The sequence below is a fragment of the Leucoraja erinacea genome, chromosome 4, assembly GCF_028641065.1.
Source record: "Leucoraja erinacea ecotype New England chromosome 4, Leri_hhj_1, whole genome shotgun sequence".
Taxonomy (NCBI): domain Eukaryota; kingdom Metazoa; phylum Chordata; class Chondrichthyes; order Rajiformes; family Rajidae; genus Leucoraja; species Leucoraja erinaceus.
This window is the reverse complement of record NC_073380.1, coordinates 81623887-81644678: the sequence shown is the minus strand read 5'-3', so window position 1 is coordinate 81644678 and position 20792 is coordinate 81623887. Positions and strand designations below refer to the sequence as shown.

General features: G+C 43.5%; 1 protein-coding gene across 3 annotated transcripts in view; it reads right to left on the bottom strand.

Annotated features, from left to right (window-relative positions):
* Window positions 1-20792, bottom strand: part of bbs9 (Bardet-Biedl syndrome 9) — a 373121-nt gene that overhangs the window by 156777 nt on the left and 195552 nt on the right. For all 3 annotated transcript variants that reach the window (XM_055634652.1, XM_055634651.1, XM_055634653.1), the window contains one exon: window positions 15267-15449. In XM_055634652.1, the coding sequence (XP_055490627.1) occupies window positions 15267-15449 (183 nt within the window). The remainder of the gene's footprint in view (window positions 1-15266; window positions 15450-20792) is intronic.

Below are 20792 nucleotides of genomic sequence, written 5' to 3'. Positions count from 1 at the left end.
AAGTTGATAGATACCTCTGACAGGAGGTGAAAGCCAGTCCCAGAGAGTGGCAGATGACTAGGCTAGGATCTCGAAAGAGGTTTTAGTCAGAAGACAGGTTCCAGCCGAGGAACTGAAGACAGTAGATCTCAGCCAGAGATGGCCTGGGGGTTTATTGACAGCGACACAACTTATTGCGTTTCCCGAGTACCTGCCGTTAGCATTACTAGCCGCTAAGAGATGTCCCGAGCTCCCACGTACCCGCTATGTACATTCTACGTGCTTCCACGAGTTTGATTTTTTTTTAAACTCGGGAGAGCTCTTCAATTAACTCGTACAGTGGGACAGGGCCATTAAGAATAGCAAGACAAATACAGTGTTGCAAACATATGCTTTTTTGGATCACGGAAGTACAAATATCTTTTGCACAGAAAACCTGACGAGAAGACTGAACATCACGGAAGAGACTAAGATTCGATTACGTACCATAGATAAAGATAAAGAGAGCATGAGTCATTACATTACAACTATGGAGATATCCAGTTTGTATGAAGATAATTTTATACCAATATCTGAAGTGTTTACACGTGGAACCATGCCTGTTGGTCGTCAAAATATACTCAGACTTGAAACAATGGCCTTACCTGAAGAATGTCAAAATATCTGAAATAAATTCTAGTGTTGGCCTACTTAACGGAACAAATATTTTTAAGGCATTGAAACCTATACAGATTGTGAGGAGCCAAGGTGATGGACCTTATGCTGCAAAACCCCAACTTGTATGGGTTATCTATGGCTCCTTGAGAAGGAACAACGAAAGTGGGAATCAGAAGTACTATCCTGCCATTGCTGTTAATCAAATATCTACTGATAAATTAGAAAAGCTGGTGATGAAGCTATACAATCATGACTTCAATGAAAGTACCAATAAGGAATCTGAAGAAATGTCTGAAAAAGTTAAAGTTCATGGATATTATGAACTACTCAGTAAAGATTGACGGACACTATTGTCTGGACTTACCTTTCAAACAAGAAAGTGTTAGTCTGCCAAATAATCGTCGTACGGCAGAGCAACGCACCCAGAATTTGAAATGTAATCCAAGTGGATAAGTAACAATTGTGAAAGCACTCCACCAGATGATAGAGCTAAAGAAACCAGAGAGTTGGATTTGGTCAGAGACAATCTGCCACTGGAAAGAGCATTTGGAGTTACTAATGTTGCATAATTGAAATATGTTAACACAAAAGAAAATCCTGGGGATGAAGTTTCTGGAGAACTGACAGCGAACCGCTTCTTTAGCGATAAGAGTTGGATCAATGAACTAGAATCTCTCTGTAAGCCAGACAGGGAATGGCCAAAGCTTGAGCTGCGATTTGAAATCTCTGCCAATGATCTGGAAATTAAATCAAACGGTGAACTTTATTACTAAAAATTCTGTTATTCTCTTGAAGGATTTTCACACTTCAACATTGTTGTTCCAACATCCATGAGTTGATTGGACAAGGAGGAAGAGGTTTCATGCTATCAAAGCTTTGGACTTTTATGTTTTGGACTATATACTGGATATCATGCCTGATGTTAAGGGTTTGGTGCGTATGGTATGACTTTAAGCTAAAAACAGTGTTATAATAAAACCAATAATCAAGTTATGCTTGCTTCTAGAAGGCAAAGGTGAAGGAAGTCAGTTGATGAAGAATTCTGATTGCGGATATGCAGTGCATGCTATTTTTTGCTTTTGGCATGTTAAGCCTTCATGGCTACTTTTTTGATATTTATTACCAATTGCCTCATTATATACTTAGAACATTTAGGGGGCGGTATGTATTGGCCATTTGACTTCTTTGTGTGTCATTAATTATGAAATTTGTCTTTAAATTTTAGACTGCCCGTTATTATGTGGGTGGGATTTATTACATAGTCAAAGGCGTGTTTGGTGCTTACAGGTTTTGGACTTACATGGGGAAGTTTGACCATGTGAAGTTTAACCGAGACACGAGGAGTTTTCTAACGTTTAAAGCAATATGCTGGAGTTTGACGAAGATTAAAGTGTACGAGTCAGAGAAGAGGGTTGGATGTATATCTTATTGTTTTTCTTCAACAATAAAGAAACTATTAATCAAAAGATTGTGTTATGAAGATTCATTTGTAAAGAAGCTCTGAAGGTCTCATGGAGAGCTCACATGCGTATTACGACATTCACCTTAACCATGTACTCCCTTTAGTGGCTAGATGGAGTAATCTCTTGAACCACATAAAAACCTGCCACTACAAAATGTGCATTTGCGCAGTCAGAGGTGGTATACCTTGGACTCAAAGTAGACGCCAACAGACTTTGCCCTGTGAAGGCGAAAGTGGAACCAATAGTGAATGCTACAAAATCCAACAATGTGTCAGAGCTATGATCATTCCTTGGGATGGTGCAGTTCTATGCACAATTTCATCCAGATTTAGCAACTGTGCTAAAGCCATTACATCACCTGCCACAAAAATATGTGAAATGGACGTGGGGAAAGGAACAACAACGTGTATATGACATCTGCAAGAAAAGCCTATTGCTTTTGCATCCCGCGCCCTATCACTGAGTGAGCGCAATTATGCACAGATAGAAAAGGAAGCACTCAGCATCGTGTGCGGAATCAAGATATTCCATCAGTTTCTTCTCGGCAGACCATTCGCCCAAGTGACGATCACAAGCCGCTACCAGTGATTCTTGGTCCCAAGTCAGCTATACTTTCCATGGTGGCATCAAGGATGCAGAGCTGGGTAATTCTGCTGTCCCAGTATGACTACAAGGTTGAGTACAGAAGCTCCAAGTGCAAAGCAGTTGCAGATGCATTGTCCCGATTGCCCCATGAGAACTCTGACGTTGGATGTGAGAACTCAATCTACACACTGCAAGTTGTAGATTAAGACTTTCCAGTGACTGCAACAGAAATTGCAGAAGAAACAGAAAAAGACACTGTGCTGAAGAGGATCTATGAACAGACATTGAACGGTTGGACTGAAATCAATAATGGATTGAACTCAGTTCTGACCTCAGGGCTGAAGCCTTTCCATAATCGACGCCATGAATTATCATGCGAGCAGGGATGCATTAAGTGGGGTTACGGAGTGCTTGTACCACAGTCTTTGAGAAACAAAATTATGAATGAACTTCATGCTGAACATCCTGGCATAGTAAGCATGAAATTAATTAAGTTCCAATTAAGATTACAATTTGCTCAACACTGATCTTCATTTATTCTATGTGTTCACAGATGACCAACTGTGTTAATGGCTCAAGAGTGAGTGGACACGATTCAGGAGGCTGTCTCACAGCCTTGGTCAGTCTGGCTCCGCCAGTAAGCCACTGACTGACAGAGAGCAATGGATAGTGGAGAAATGGGGGTTCATGCAGAACCACGTAGTTCGAGTGCAGAGGAAGGAGAGCGGCAAGAAGGTGAATAGTTAAGAAAATTATGTAACAATTATAATTTGTTGGAAAGTGAGATAGTTAAAATGATATTTGACAATGATAACTTGGTGGTCACTTCGCTTGCTATGTCCTGATGGCCTTGAACATTTCTGATACACATTTACTTTCTTCCAGTTTACTATGGGGAAATCATCGTGCGTTACCTCGAGTGAGGGCGAGATGGATCTCCCAGAGGGACCCTCTGAGTCCGGCGCTGCAGACAAACAGGTGTACGCCAAGCAGAAGCCGGCCTGCACAACTGCGGCAGAAAGTGACGTGCATGTTGAACAACTTCAGCGGGAGATGTTCGCGGATGTAAGTACTTTCGGGTGAACCATCATCTAATTTCTCATTTACTCCACCCTACGTCCACGTTTCTCCATCGCCTTACCAGGATTGCACTCTCTTTGTTGCAGATCATGCAACAGGCTAAGACTACTGTCGAGACAATAAACGTCTTGTCGCAGCCAAGGACGGCGCTTGAAATAATCGTTTATGCCTACTCAACGTTACTGAGGGAGGAGATGTTGCAATGGTCCAATGGTCCAGCTACTCCTTGGAGGGCTTAGTCTTGGCAAGGGCGCACAAATTTCGTCAGCCAGTAAAATCTTTTAATCAAAGTTTATTGAATTTATAACGTTTGACTTTAATGCTTTTTATGAATTACTCACTACGATTTCCTTGGTGTTGCAGAGTCCGATGAGGCACATGCCATTCATGCCACACCAACAAATGGGGATGATGTCACCACAACATGCTCCCCAGGTACACTGTGAAACCTTTCTGAGTCTTCAGTCTGACTCAAGATTGTCTGTGGCACACAGCTTGTGAAAGGTTGTGATTTGTTTGGCTCCCATACATATTGATACACTTAAGTGTTTTGCCCACAGGCAATGATGGGATCCCGGCCTATGGCATACTCATGGATGGCAGGCCTACCCAATGTCAGGGCAGCCACATCATGCGGCACCAGAACCACATCAACAGAATTCCCGACCGGATTTGAGGGTCACGACACAAGCGCCAACTTCAGCCTGAATCTCTCCGACTATTTATTGGAGGATTGCCCAGTGCAAATGGGCCGTAAAGAATGATGCTCTCTCCAACATTCACCATTCTGTTTACTTGTGTTGCACATTAAAGTTTTATTCCCTGTTGTTTTTCACTACGTCATTTGTTTGCTTGCATTAAATAAACAATATTCTGTTGACTTGTGCTGCACATTAAAAATTTGTTTCTTGTTTTTCAATACGTTATTTGTTTGCTTGCACTAAATAAACAAATTAATTCTAATAAAGTCATGGGACTCTGTATTTATCGCAAATAACTTCACCCACAACTTGATTATTAAACTTCAATGTAACCTTTCATGTAGTGAAAAAAGCAGTTAAATATAGAAAATAGGTTACTTAAACTTCGAGCCTGCACCGCCATTCGATATGATCATGACTGATCATCCAACTCAGTATCCCATCCCTGCCTTCTCTCCATACCCCCTGATCCCTTTAGCCACAAGGGCCACATCTAACTCCCTCTTAAATATAGCCAATGAACTGGCCTCAACTACCTTCTGTAGCAGAGAATTCCAGAGATTCACCACTCTCTGTGTGAAAAATTATTTTCTCATCTCGGTCCTAAAAGATTTCCCTCTTATCCTTAAACTGTGACCCCTAGTTCTGCACTTCCCCAACATCGGGAATAATCTTCCTGCATCTAGCCTGTCCAGCCCCTTAAGAAGTCTGAAGAAGGGTTTCGGCCCGAAACGTTGCCTATTTCCTTCGCTCCATAGATGCTGCTGCACCCGCTGAGTTTCTCCAGCTTTTTTGTGTAACCTTCGATTCTCCAGCATCTGCAGTTCCCTCTTAAACCCTTAAGAAGTTTGTTAGTTTCTATAAGATCCCCCCTCAATCTTCTAAGTTCTAGCGTGTACAAACTGAATCTATCCAATCTTTCTTCATATGAAAGTCCTGCCATCCCAGGAATCAGTCTGGTGAACCTTCTCCGTACTCCCTCTATGGCAAGAATGTCTTTCCTCAGATTAGGAGACCAAAACTGTATGCAATACTCAAGGTGTGGTCTCACAAAGACCCTGTACAACTGCAGTAGAACCTCCCTGCTCTTATACTGTTAATCATGGCAATGATCTCTCATATGGAAACCACGTCTAATGATGGAATGCATCTCACATATAAAAGCCTCGATTTAATAGGTAAATAAAACACACACAGACATTGAACTGCATTGAATTGCAAAATGTGTCATGAAACGTCACATAAAGCAGACAAAGGCATTTAACCGCTTTTAAAATAATGGCATTTCAAAGAAAGTGCGATGTGTGAGGTATTATTATTAACACTGTATTACTAATTTCACATACAAAAATCCTCCATTAACATACATAGATCCTCCTTTTATTAGATCAGTTCCTGCAGTGGTGGTCCTCTGTTTGTGGTGTGCGATGTTTGCTGTTGATCCTCACCACAAATTGCTCTATCAGGGTACACTGCCTCGCTCGGAGTTGTAGTAAGCACAGAGATGGTCCCTCTGCTCCTTTGCTCTTTTGTTGCTGGTGTTTCCTTGCAATGTGCCTAGTGCCACCATCGGTGCAGCCTGTCTTGCAGCTCTCCATGAACCTGGTGTGACGTTCCCTGTCTGTTTGTCCACCGTGTCACCCTCCACCATGGTTGCTGCTGCACCTCTGGCGAGGATCAGGTTGTGGAGGACACATGCCGCGTAGACAATGGTCTGCACATTCTCGGGCTCCTGCTCCTTTGTGGTCAGCAGGAATCTGAATCTGCTAGCAAGGATACCAAAATCATTTTCCACGACCCTCCTAGCCCTGGACAGCCTGTAATTAAAGATCCTTCGCTCCCTTGGCATCCATGGCCTGAGTGCGAAGGCATCATCACCAACCAATGCGTAGGGGATGTCAGGATTATCTTCTCCTGGCAGACGTACTGGATCAGGAAGGCCTGCTCTCCCTTCTTCCAGTGCTTGCCCAAGGGAGGTCTCTCTCCAGATCCCTCCATCTGCGGCAATGCCACGTGTACCCACATCCACAAACAGGAAGTTGTAGTTTGCAACGACCACGGCTAACAGCACGATGGAATGGAACTTCTTGTAGTTAAAGTACGTAGAACCTCCCCAGGGTGGACACCGGATGGCCTCATGCTTCCCGTCAACAGCCCCACATGTGTGCAGGAAGTTCCATCTGGTTTGAAAGCCGTGCGCCACTCTCCTCCACTCGTCAGGTGTACTAGGGCAGTCAATCATTTCTTCATATGCATTGTTGATGGCGTCACAGGTCTCGCGGGCAACCTTGCTGATGGTATTGTGAGCCACACGGAAGTTGTACGAGAGGCTCTTGTAGGAATCCCCTGATGCAAGATAGCGGAGGGTGATGGCTAGGCGCAGGCCTGGTTCCAGTGACTTCCTCATGAAGGTGTCCGTTTTCTGCAGAAGAGGACCGACTCGTGTCTTTAGCTCCTGAAACAGGTCAGGGGGGATCCTGGTGAAAGTTCTAAAGGCAGCCTCATCTTTCCGCTGCAGATCCGTCACCATGATCTCATACTGGCCCAAAGTGGAACAAAGACCTCGTCCACACAGACCTCTCCCAGGGTTTCTTGATAGGTTGATTTGGTTTGGTTATCAAACCCGCTGATCTGTAAGCATGAGTGGTAGCTGCTAACCGATCTCTCTTGCTGTTGCACGCAATGCAGTCTGCATCTCCTCCATGATGATCTGGAATAGCAGCCCACAACCCACGCACCATGCCACCATGACATCACCATGCGAACTTCAGCACAAACTTAGCGCGAGCCTTCGCTTTCGTTCCCCAGCCCCGCACAGCACGCAATTGCTTCTGCAAGCGGGACAAACCCTTTGTCCCAAAATCACCACTGTCTCCGCCTGTCATAGCCCCACCAAACTCATTTCAAAGACCTTGACTCCATCCTATCACCATTGGTTAAATCCCTCCCTACCTATGTTCAAGACACCTCACCAAACTCTCCGTCGTCTCCAAGCATATGGGGTCAGGTCACCCCCTCATCTTCACCATGGACGTCCAATTGAGATACACCTCCATCCCCCATGTCATGGGAACTCACAGCCCTCTGATAACCTCGACCTCAGAAGCATTCTATACCCAGCCACTGACACTTCCTCCGCCTAGCAGAATGGTCTTAAATAACTTGTTCGACTCCTCCCACTCCAGCCTCCAAATACACAGCGGAAAGGCACACTGTTAGAGCGCCAGCTATGCCTGCCTATTTATAGGTTTTGCGAGCAATCCTTGTTCAATACATACCAAGAGCCCCATCCCCGAGCTCTACCTCCGCTTATAGCGAAGCTGCTTTGGATTACCTCCTGCACCCGCACAAACTGACTGACTTCATCCTCATCACCACGGATTCATCCGGCACTATAGGATACACCTGGACCATCTCCGACACTTCCCTACCATTCCGTGACCTCACTATCTCCATTGCAGGTGATAGACTTCTAACCGACATACACTATAAACCCACTGACTCCCATGGCTATCTGGACCACACTTCTTCCCACCCTGCTTCCTGTAAGGACTCCATCCCCTACTCCCAATTCCTCCGTCTACGCCTCATCCGTGCTCCACAGATGCGGCGTTCCACACCAGGACATCTAGAGAGTCCTCACTATTCAGGGGCAACGGGGGTTCCCCTCCTCCACCAATAAATGTTTCTTATTGCACCAGGTTTCTTATTCCATACCTTGTCTACACTGCTCTCTCTCCCCCATTATCGCATTAGAAGAAACAAGGGCCGAGTTGTGTGTCATATTCATTTACCAGCCGTTTCATACAAAAAGTAATTATAAACATTTTATTCTTAAACACCTCCAACAGACCCCACAACTCGCCACATCTTTATGATCTCCCCCCATATCTGCCTTCCGCAAAGTCCCCGCTCCCTCCATAACTCCCTTGTCAATTCTTCCTTTCCCTCTCGGTCACCCCCTCTCCCCCAAACTTTCCCTTGCAAGCCAAGAAATTGAACATGTCCCTTTACCTCCCCATTCGACTCCGTTCAAGGACCCAAGCAGTCGTTCCAGGTGCGACAGAGGTTTACCTGCATCTCCTTCAACCTCATCTATTGCATACACTGCTCTAGATGTTAGCAGATCTATATCAGTGAGACCAAGCGGAGGTTAGGTAGGTTCAGTTTCGCCGAAACCTCCGCTCGTCCGCAATGCCCATGATGACCTCTCCGGTAGCTACTACACGTCAACTCCCATTCCCACTCCGCAGGAGTAGCCTCTCTGTCCTTCGCTATCCATGGATCTTTGGTCACCAGAAATTGGAGGAACAGCACCTCATATTCCATTTGGGGAGTCTGCACCCCGGGGGCATGAACATCGAATTCTCCCAATTTTGTTAGTCCTTGCTGTCTCCTCCCCTTCCTTAGCCCCCCTTCTGTCTCCTCCCATCCCCCAGCCTTCTGGCTACTCCACCATTTTTCCTTTTCCTTTTCTTGTCCCCACCCACCCCCGCCCCCGATCAGTCTGAAGTCAAAGTTTCGGCCCGAAACGTTGCCTATGGCCTTTGCTCCATAGGCCATTGCTGCCCCGCTGGGTGATGCTTTTTTGTGCACCTTTCGGGCCTTCCTTGTTGTACTCCCCCAGCTGATCTGTAAGCATGAGGGCTGCTGCTAACAGAAGTCTCTCTTGCTGTTGCAGCAATGCAGTCTGCATCTCTTCCATGATGATCATGGAATAGCAGCCAGCAACCCACGTTTATATGCGTAAATGACATCACATGCGAACTTAGCACAAACTTAGCGCGAACTTCGCTTTCGGTTGGTCGCGCCAAACGCACGCAATTGCATGCAAGCGGGACAGGCCCTTTAACCACCAAAATCACCACTGCAACCCTGGTCATAGCCAAATAGAACTTTTCAGAGAGTTGATGTAGATTTTTGTGAAAAGAGTAATGATCACTTTCTGGTACTAGTAAATAGTCATTCCAAATGGATTGAGGAGTCCCCGGTCATATCTTCTGTCAAGCACTACTCCTGATTGTACCATAGATAACGATCAATTTTTGCGGTCATGGGAACTTGTTTCTGAGAACGGGCCTCGGTTTCCCGTGAACGGTTCAGAGAGTTCATGCAGCAAATGGTGTAAAAACACCTTGTCCCCCCATACCACCCCCACCCCCCCCAACAGGACAGCGAAAGGTCTGTTAGAGTTGTCATAGATGCTATCAAGAAACAGGTTTTGCAGGGTAGTTCAAAGCTCAGCATGCCGCATCGTTTGGCTAGTATCTTGCTGAAGTACAGAACCACACAACAACGGGTTACTCACCTGCAGAAATGTTGATGAAGAGAAGGCTAAGAATACGCCCAATTCAACCCAATTTGGCCTTGAGAGTTGAGCAAAACCAGTTAAGTCAAAAAAGCCATTTTGACTCCCACAAAAAGGAGAGGAATTTCAAGCCAAAAGAGCAACCATAGTTTTGGAAAAAGGTCTTGTGGACAGATGAGATGAAGATTAACATATCAGAGTGATGGCAAGAGCAAAGTATAGAGGAGAGAAGGAACTGCCCAAGATCCAAAGCATACCACCTCATCTGTGAAACATGGTGGTGGGGGTGTTATGGCCTGGGCATGTGTGGCTGCTGAAGGTACTGGCTCACTTATCTTCATTGACAACTGCTGATGGTACTAGCATAATGAATTCAGAAGTGTATAGACACATCCTATCTGCTCAAACTCGAACAAATGCCTCAAAACTCATTGGCCGGTGGTTCATTCTACAGCAAGACAATGATCCCAAACATAATGCTAAAGCAACAAAGGAGTTTTTCAAAGCTAAAATATGGTCAATTCTTGAGTGGCCAAGTCAATCACCCGATCTGAACCCAACGGAGCATGCCCTTTATATGGTGAAGAGAAAACGTAAAGGGGACTCGCCCCCAAAACAAGCATCTTCTATATTACTAAAAGTCTGATCTTGACCGCTTTTGGCCCACTGTTATGCGATTTCCGAGAGAACGCCGCCAACTACGGCCGTCATTTTTGGCCACCTCGCTCAGAACCTCCCTCCGCCTTCCTGGACCGGAGAATTTTTCCCATCGATGACAAATCAGAGAGATATTAATGTGTTTTACAAATTCACCATACTCTCTGCTGCCCCTGCTGGAGAGAGGGGGACTAAAACCAGGAAGTGGTGTGCCTCATTCAGTCTCTGCAAGATGGATGAAACCAAAGGATCACATCTCTCTGAGCTCTGAATAACAGTGAACACATGTCTGCTCAACTGTGAGTCCCCTTAATGTGGTTTGAAAATGAAAATATGGTTTGTTTGAAGTAAAAAGGCACTGCTTGCAAATAGTTGTTTGGATGCTTTGGCGAAGTTAAAAGGCACTACTTACTGCAAATGGTAGCCTGAGTGCTTTGGCTTGAAGTTGAAAGGCACTACTTACTGCAAATGGTGGCTTGGGTGCTTTGGCTTGAAGTTGAAAGGCACTACTTACTGCAAATGGTGGCATGGGTGCTTTGGCTTGAAGTTGAAAGGCGCTACTTACTGCAAATGGTGGCTTGCGTGCTTTGGCTTAAAGTTAAAAGACACTACTTACTGCAAATGGTGGCTTGGGTGCTTTGGCCTGAAGTTGAAAGGCACTATTTACTGCAAATGGTGGCTTAGGTGCTTTGGCTTGAACTTGAAAGGCACTACTTACTGCAAATGGTGGCTTGGGTGTTTTGGCTTGAAGTTGAAAGGCACTACTTACTGCAAATGGTGGCTTGGGTGCTTTGGCTTAAAGTTGAAAGGCACTACTTACTGCAAATAGTGGCTTGGGTGCTTTGGCTTGAAGCTGCAAGGCACTAACTGCAAATGGTGGCTCGGGTGATTTGGCTTGAAGTTGAAAGGCACTGCAAATGGCGGTTTGGGTACTTTGGCTTGAAGTTAAAAGGCACTACTGCAAATGCACTTACTTCCTGTTTGCACTGTATATTGATTTTAGATAAAACGCTACCACTTGCGTCTGTGATTTTTGGCCATCTTGCTCAGCCCCCTCTACTCAGCAGGTGCAGAGAATTTTTCCCATCATTGAAAAATGAAAGTGTTATTAGTGTTTAAAAAATGTTGCGAATCTCCTGTCAATCACGCCATGAAGGCCACACCTTTACCAGTGGGAGGGGTTATAAAACCCGGAAGTGTGGGTGTGGCTCAGTCTCTGCATGATGGGGGAGGGAGAGGTCATGACTGTCTGAGCTGTGAATCAACTGAACACACTGAATGGCTACTGAACTGTGAGTTTGTTGTTTTGTGTGGTTTTATGGTGGTTTCACCCTGCTTGAAATGGAATGAAACTGCACTTGAATTTGGCGGCCTTGCATCCTGCTTGAAGAGTATGAAACTGCACTGAATTTGGTGGCCTTGCACCCTGCTATAAGTGGTATGAAACTGCACTTGAACTTGGTGGCATTGGATCCAGCTTGGAGTGGTATGAAACTGCACTTGAATTTGGTGGCCTTGCACCCTGCCTGAAGTGGTATCGTGCTTGCACCCTGCTTGAAGTGGTTGGAATCTGCACTTTAATTCTGTAGCCTTGCACCCTGCTTGAAGTGGTAGGAAACTGCACTTGAATTTGGTGGCCTTGCACCCTGCTTGAAGAAATGGTAGGAAAATGGATTTGAATTTGGTTGCCTTGCACCCTGCTTGAAATGGAATTTCAAGGAATAGCCATGAGTCAACTGCCAGCCCACCAGCCGTGAGTGAGCTGCTGGCAGCTTGAGGGACTGAGATTCCACCCCAACAACCCATACCAGCGCTCCAGAGCCCCCCCACTAGCCACCAATATTGGAATTGGTGGAGAGATGGAATATTGCGTTGGGGGACCAGTCCTCCCGTGTGAACATGGGACCCAACGGGTCCCACTTAGTCTAGTAAGCTAAAGATGGCTGCAATACAGGCCTGGCAGAGCATCACCAGAGAAGGCACCCAGCAACTGGTTATGTCCATACATCTCAGACTTCAATCAGTCATTGCATGCAAAGGACATGCAACAAAAATACTAAACAAAACTACTTTAATTTACATGACATTGCTTTGTACCAAACATTATGGTGCCCTGAAATGGGGGGGGACTATGTATAAACACTGCTGTAATTTCTACACGGTGAAACCAAAATGTTTAAAAATAGCCGTTATTAAAATCTGACAATGTGCACTTTAACCACATGTGATTTTTTTTTTTACAAATCTCAAATTGTTGAGTACAGAGGCAAATCAATAAATGATGGGTCTTTGTCCCAATCATTATGGAGGGCATTGTATCTGTTTCTCTATCAACAGCTGGCTATTGAAGTGATTGCACCTCCTATTTGTGTGCTCTACCCACATCTTCTCAGCGGATGAACACTCCAGTATGTCCTCCACCACTGTGACATTCTCCCTGCTTAGTTAAGCAATTCCTCCACCTCTTTTACTCCTTCTCTATCACATCTCAAACATCAAAACTTTGGAACGTTGAGCTGCCAGATGTGTCCCTTTCATAGCCACATCTCCATAATGGCCACAACGTCATAGTCCCAAGAAGTAATCCAGGCTCCAAGGTCATCTACTTTACTCATGACATTGAAATAAACGCAGTGCAGCCCATCAGCTTCATCATAATCCTTAGCCTCTCCATTTTAGACATTTAATTTCTCGGGTTGATTGCTTTTGATGAAGCGTTTGAACTGAAGTATTAAAAAGGAATTAAATATCACAAGCGCACAGCTATTTGGTGACACACAACTTCACCTTGTCACCACCTCCACTGCCCCCAAACTGTAAGACTACTCAACTGAGAGGCACCATTGAATGCGCAGAAATTTCTTCCAACTAAATATCAGGAGGAGTTAAGCCATTGTCTTCAATCCTTCCTGCGTCACATACTCCATCCCGCTTCCTGACAACTGTCCAAAAGGACCTCTTGCTATATATTGGACGACACGTTGAGATCTGGATTGCATTTTGGTGTCATCAATATAACATTTTCTGACTGGCTCCATTTGGTGCTGAAACTCGCACTGCAGTATTTCCTAAATCAAGACTTGATCAGACAAAGGATCGATGAAGTAATAAATCTGAAACATTAAATCCATTTCTTTCTTCACAGATGTTGCCTGACCTGCCAAGTGTACCCAGTACTTTTGTTTTATTTCAGAATCTTAACATTTTACCTCAGATAAGATAAGGGTATCTAAATTGGAGGGTAATCCTGTGATGAGTGTTTATGTAACAATAAGCTTCGTGGGAAATATAAAACAAAATAGGCTATTTGGCCCAACCAATTCATGCTGGCATTTATACTTGACAACACTTTAATTGGTCCAAAATAAAGCAGTTACTTGGAGAGCATGCTGGACATGAACAAAACAGTCCAGGAATGGTCAGATTTGGAATGCATTGTCATGTGAGATTCTACTGCAGAGTGAATGATACCTCAATGTAAGAAAACAGTGACAGATTTATCTTGGCAGAAAAATGTCTGAGTGATGAGCGGAGGACAGTAAGTTGACCAACTGAAGGAGCCCTTGGGGCGGTTAGAATTAGGATACAAGTTACTTGAGGACGAAGGTGATCTTTCAATAACTAAGAAAATATTTGGTAATACTTGAAGAAATCAAGCATGGAAACAACATTTTTCCATTGTATCTGATTTGAGTCAAAGAAAGTAGGAAAGTATGATATGTGTTTGTCAAGGAGCAGTGTGAGGACACAATCCTCAAATGGACAGCATGGAAACAGAACATCCTTGAGCATTAACTTCACTCAGCTTTGACTAAAGCAGGGGAAATTGTTTGGAGAGAAATACTGAAAACAAAGGAAAATAAAACTGTACGTTAAAGTGTACATCAAGTTATCAAAAATAAAATCTTTCAAAAATACTGTGGCATATATATACATTCCAATGCAGTTTGCAATGATGTGCTTCAATGCAGTTATTAACCTATTTCTCATCTCTGAACCGCACGATTGGAAAATCCTGTAATGCTGCGTAAATACCTGAACTGGAAATGTGTGGCTCACTCAGGCTTCTTGTAGACGTTGGGAATTATGCTGCCCCTTACATTAACATTGCATTGCTAAATTTAAGTCGCTCACAAAAAGACTCACTTTTGTGTGGAGAAATGAAAATAGTAAATTATGGAACTATTATTTGACATAATGTTAATATATTATAGTGTTGTATCACTTCTTCCAAGTTCAATATTAATTTGGAGCTAAGAGGAGAAACAGCCATGAATCAGGCTGATAGTTTTACCATTCTTCCATTAAAAGGTCGTGTGGGACGTTAGAGAAGAGAATGATCTGTGGAGGGAATCATCCTACCCAGCTTGTTTGGCCATTAAGGATTGTGACCAGGAGAGAAGCAGGTTAAGAAAAAAAAGCAAAGAGAGAATGGAAAAAATGACAGACAGGCTGATGAGTGAATTGGTGGGGAAGATGCCGAGGTCAGGGTGATAGCGAAAAAGTGAGACATGCAAGAAACAAGGCCAACAATCATTAGTAACACAGATCCTCATTAAATTAGTCATGGTTTATGCACTGGATGAGTTTTGAGGGCTCATATAAAGAACAGGCCCACCACTGGATTTTATTTTAGATGAATGTAGATGCAGAACAGAGTCCTGGCAAAAAACAGCAGATATTAATTAATTGCTTCAATATAAAAAGTCAGCTGAACACACCCAGCCAGAAACTGAAAAAACTGGGTTGCAGATTACCAGTTTGAGTTACAAAGCCCCAGCTCAGGGAGGTTGTGCTATAGAATCAATGGAACTTCCATCCATGAATGACACTCACCAATTCCTGGCTGTCCTGTGTCAGGGGTAGAAATGCAGCTTCTAGTATGGCCACCTGATCCCGGCTCAAGTTCTGCCACAGGCCAATCAGCAGCACCATCAGCTGGGTGGCACTCTTCAGTCGCGTGAAGGCTTGGTAGAGCTTGGTCTGGTTCTCTTCCGCAGCATCAGCTAGAGCTATAATCTGAAGCAAATGAGAACAGATTTACTACAATAATAAACTACTTTTAAACAGGCTTCTGCAGAAACGTAAAGATTTTTCAACTTGTCACAAGGGTCCCAATAAAAACCTGGCAACTTTTCATGGCAAGAAGAAAATAAAATTTTATTGATGTCAACTAAAAGAATGCACATTATTTCATACTGGTTGTAAAAAGCTCAAGTGAGCAAGCATTATAAATTGATCCCTGCATTCATGCTATGGTTGAAAGTTGCTGATCTGGAACATTTCAGCAGCAGTCTCCCAGTCAGAATCCTCTGGCCAATTTCCTAAAGCATTTAAGTGAGAGATTCCGTCATAATACTGACTGCTTCTCATTACTTGGCTCGTTACTGCTTGCCTCTCTGCCTAGTTCTGCTCTGATCCTGACAGTAAAGGGACTACAGCCAACATTTGGTACCGTTATTTTGATATAAAAAGTGTTTTTAATCTACCAAAAGCTCAGCAGGTTGGGCAGTATCTGTTTCTCTACCACAGACTGATTTCCCGAGTCTACAGATTTTTTTATTGTGATTTATTTTGATGTGACCCTGTTAGGGCCATTTGCGGGGATATGCCAGTGGAAGTCATTCACTCTTTAGAACTCAACTGGCGTCTCCATACACTTTACAAGAATTTCAAACAATTGCTCTTTGCTTGCTTTTAGCTTTTCAAGTGGAAGGATGGAACAATGGAGGGAAAAGGATAGCAGTCGTTATGGAATTCAACTAGCAACCAAAAGATCATGGACTTAAAACACAATGTAGCAGCAGTAAGGAAACCAAATCATACAGCCACGAGATTACATTGAAAGCCGCAGCTTTATTGCAAAAGTAACTGGTTTATCGGTGTTCTTCAGGCAAAAGAATGCAGGCCAGGTAGCCAGTCCTACCCAGTCCTTCATGTAACTGCTGGGCCACATACTATATGGCTGAACTTTAATGCCTTACATCACTGCTGATATTTTAAACAAAAGGACGCAAAGTGCTGGACTAACTTAGCAGGTCAGGCAGCATCCCTGGAAGAACATGGACATTTTGGGTCAAGACCCTTCTTCAGACTGATGATGACATTTTAAACACTGATCCTCTGCAGGACACTGTGAGCATTTCCCTCAACAATTGTGCCAATGCTAATTTGATTTAAATATCAAGTACATTCAGCATAGAAAATAACCCTTAACCAGCATATCTGTGCCAGCTATCGGATAACACTGTACCCTCACACTAATCCCTTTTCTCAGCATTCGGCTTGTCGCTTTCTATGCCAGGGTGTTTCAAGTGCCTATCGACGCACTTCTTAAATATCATGGGAACCTCTATCTTGGGTATACCCTCCCCCCGGGCAGTGCGATTTCCTTTGGATGAAGAGATTTCTCAAATCTCTTACCCCTTACTTTATCTGTTCCCCCTGGTAATGACACCTACTCAGTTTTTTTTACTGTCTATCGTGTCCTTGTTTATTGAATGCGCCAGAAGGTTAATGTTTGTAATTTTACCCCACATAATGAAGTAAGTAACTTGTCTTCCCTTCTTCACCACTTTATCTAACAGATCTACATCCCTGTTTCTCAGGGTCTTCCTAGGTTCCTACTATTCATTATCTATGTCCTACTTTTTGGGTACTTCCAAAATGCCCCACATCAAAGGATTAAACCCACATCAGGATTAAACTCCATCTGTCATTATTCTACCCTTCTTACCAACTGATCAATATCACTCTGAAGTCAAAGACTCCTCTCCTCACCACCAATGGCAACTATCTATTTTGTCATCTGCAAATGTATTAACCTTTCCCCCTACATTCACATCTACAACATTAACATACATCTTATAAACAATTAAAGTCCCAGTACCGATCCCTCTGGTATACCACTAGTCTCAGGGTTCCAATCATAAAATCAACTCCAAACCATCACCCGTTGCACCTGTCACCAAGTTGAGTAAGAGCAGCAGACTCCTCTTTTCTAATCAGTTTCTAATCCAATTTTCCAAATTGCCCTGGATCGCATACTTTTTTATCTTTTGGACGTTGCGAAATAAAGTCCTTAGTGAAGTCCAGGATGAGTCAAACCACCACATTATCTTCTTCAACACAATGAGTCACCTCCTTAAAACATTCTTTCAGTTTTTGTAGGAAAAAACTGCAGATGCTGGTTTAAATCGAAGGTAGACCCAAAATGCTGGAGTAACTCAGCGGGACAGTTTCTTTCAGTTTTGTTAGAGAATTGACCTCTCCTGAACACACGTCATATTCACTGTTCTCCAATCCTCTGGCACCTCACCTATTGCCTGAGAAGAATCTAAAATCTGTCAGAATCCCATCAATCTTCTCTTTTGCAATTCATAGCAGCCTGGTATATGTTCTCTGGCCCTGGGAAGTTATCCAGCTTTGAACCAACAAAGGCATTCCTTCTCTCCAGAGATGCTGCCTGATTCGCTGAGTTACTCCAGCATTTTGCGTCCATCTTCGATTTAAACCAGCATCTGCAGTTCTTTCCTGTACAAAGGCATCTCAGACCTCAACATATTTTATGGTAAATTGTGCGAGAATTCCACTTCCTCCTTCTTAAATTCTCCAACTACAATGCACCGCAGCCTACAGGGGAAGTTGCTGAGCCGGCGGACCGTGGTGGAACGCAAGATTCAGCAAATCGTGGCAACAACCGGCGGACTGCAGCCAGTCGTAAGATACAGTGAGTGAAGGCCTGCAGTGGGGAGCCGCCAAGCCGGCCCATGCTCAGAGAACCTGGCGGACCATGGCCTGGAAGTGGAGCCACCGAGCCACCATTGCTTGTCCCCTGAAGAACAGAGACTGGGGGGATGGAGCCAACGACAATGACGGATGCGATGGGAGAGGGGCAACGTCAGTGGAAGAGGAGACAGAACTTCGGTTTGGCCTAGAAGTCGGCTGTGGGAGGCGCCCCCGGCGATTAAAGGTGGACGGGCGAGGAGAGGACGTTGGTTGCTAGTCGACCGAGAAAGGCGATGGATGGATACCCGCAGCAGCCTGGGGCTTGTCTTAATTGGGCACCACTCATAACAGCTGGAGCATGGATTGGTCTTGGAAAATTGCACCAAAACATGGTGCCCCTTGCAAGCGGGTTCAGTAGACTGTATCTGTACAATTGTTAATCAGGGATGGTATTGCAATACTGGATTGTTTGTAAGAAAATAATTTTGCTGTGCGTTTGCAAAGAACCTTCTCCATGATGAATACAGATGGAAAGTACACATTTAACACTTCCATTATATCTTCCGGATCCAGAACCAGATTTCTATTTTGGACAATGTCCCAAATTCTTTTTCCTGCTACCCTCTCACCTCTACTATGCATATAAAAAGCTTTAGGGTTTACCTTAATCCACTTTATCACTTTACTTAGGGTACAATGGAATGCTGCTCAAGTCTGCCTTACATGCTAAACCCTTTTTAATCACATAACGTTATTTACCATATAGTTGATAGATAATTTAATCACATCTGGTACAAGGTGTTTACTGGAACACTATTGGTACAACGTGGAACTGACTAATATGTAGTATCAAGAAGTGATTGCAATCTATCATTGTTCAAAGATGATATGGTAAAATTCCTCAACTAGGAAGGAGCAATGTTTTGCAAATGATGCCAGGGAAAGATAATCACAAAAAATGTTTGTGACCGGTCATATGACCACCGATTGAACAAGCAGGATAAAGAAGGATGAATGACCTTCCATAATTTCTACATTCTCATTTTGCCTGTGAATTCACAATGCAACTTAGATAGCATAAAATTGAAAATGTTGGAGATACACAGAGGCCAGGCAGTTCAACAGAGCAAAAATCAGTTAACATTTTCAGGTCAATAACCTTTCATCATTGATCAAATGTATTACCAGTCCCCAGAGATTTTGTTCAGTATATCCAGCATTTCCTTTTTTATTTCAGATCTCCAGTATCGTCAAGAGTGTTTAATTGTAAAATGCACTTGGATCTGTCGTGATATGACAAATTTGATTTATGCCAATTGCATTCCCCAGTATAAGTAGCCGTGTTAAAATCACGTAAAACAATATACAAGCACAGAAATGCACTGATCTTCACAATCACAGTCAAATAGGGAGCATCACAGCCTGGTTCGGTTGCTCAAACACCCAGTGACGAAGGAGACTGCAGAAAGTGGTAGGCATTGCCCGGTCCATCACGTGACCTCGCCACCATCGAAAGGTTCTACAGGAGGCATCCAATGTCATCAAAGATCCACATCACCATGGCCAAGCTCCCATTCTTCTAACACCATCGGGAAGGCAGTATACAGGAGCCTGAAAACTGTGACTCCCAGGTTCAAGAACAGCTTCTTCTCAGCAACCATCAGGCTCTTGAACACTGCACATAACAACCCACGACCCTACCTCAACAACTGTGATGTACTATGGACTTTATTTTTCTTTTCATTACAGTGTTTGGTTTTGCGCTATTATGGTCTAAGTTACCATGAATAACTGATTATTAATTTATTGAATTATTGATTATTGTCAGGGACAGGCAACTGAAATATCCTACCACAACCAGAGAGTAGTGATGAAATATTATCTACCTCTTTGATGACCTTCGGACTATCCTTGCTCGGACCTTGCTGGCTTTACCTTGCCACTAAACGTTATTCGCTTATCATGTATCTATACGATGTAAATGGATCGATTGTAATCATGTATTGTCTTTCTGCTGACCGGTTTGTACGCAACAAAAAGCTTTTCACTGTACCTCGGTACACGTGACAATAAACTAAACTGAACTGCATGTTTATTTGTGTTGTGTAGGAAGGAACTGGAGATGCTGGTTTAAACCGAAGATAGACAGAAAATGCTGGAGTAACTCAGCGAGACAGGCAGCATCTCTGGAGAGAAGGAATGGGTGATCTTTCAGGTCGAGACCCTTCTTCAAACTGGAGCTATTTGTGTTACTGTATTAATGGGCCTGTAAACCTGTAGCAAGTTAAAGAATTGTCCCTTTATCAGATACATGATAATTAAACACTCTTGACAGGTCAAATACTCTTGACAGGTCAAATAAACTGGCCCAAGTGACCCTTTGATTTATTTGAGTTTTTATATCAAAAATGGCTACATAAGTAATAACGACAATTAAACCAGAGATAATTTATGTCACAGATTGTCCAAAACTGTCAAGTGACCTCTAGTTAAAATATTGCAAAATGTAACGTTAAAATATTGCAAAATTTCACACGAAAAACACAAAGTTGTTGATGAAGAAATGAAAACAACAAGGTCACAGGGAAGAAAATCTTTATCGGGAGAATTAATCAACTGGCCTAAGACTGCACA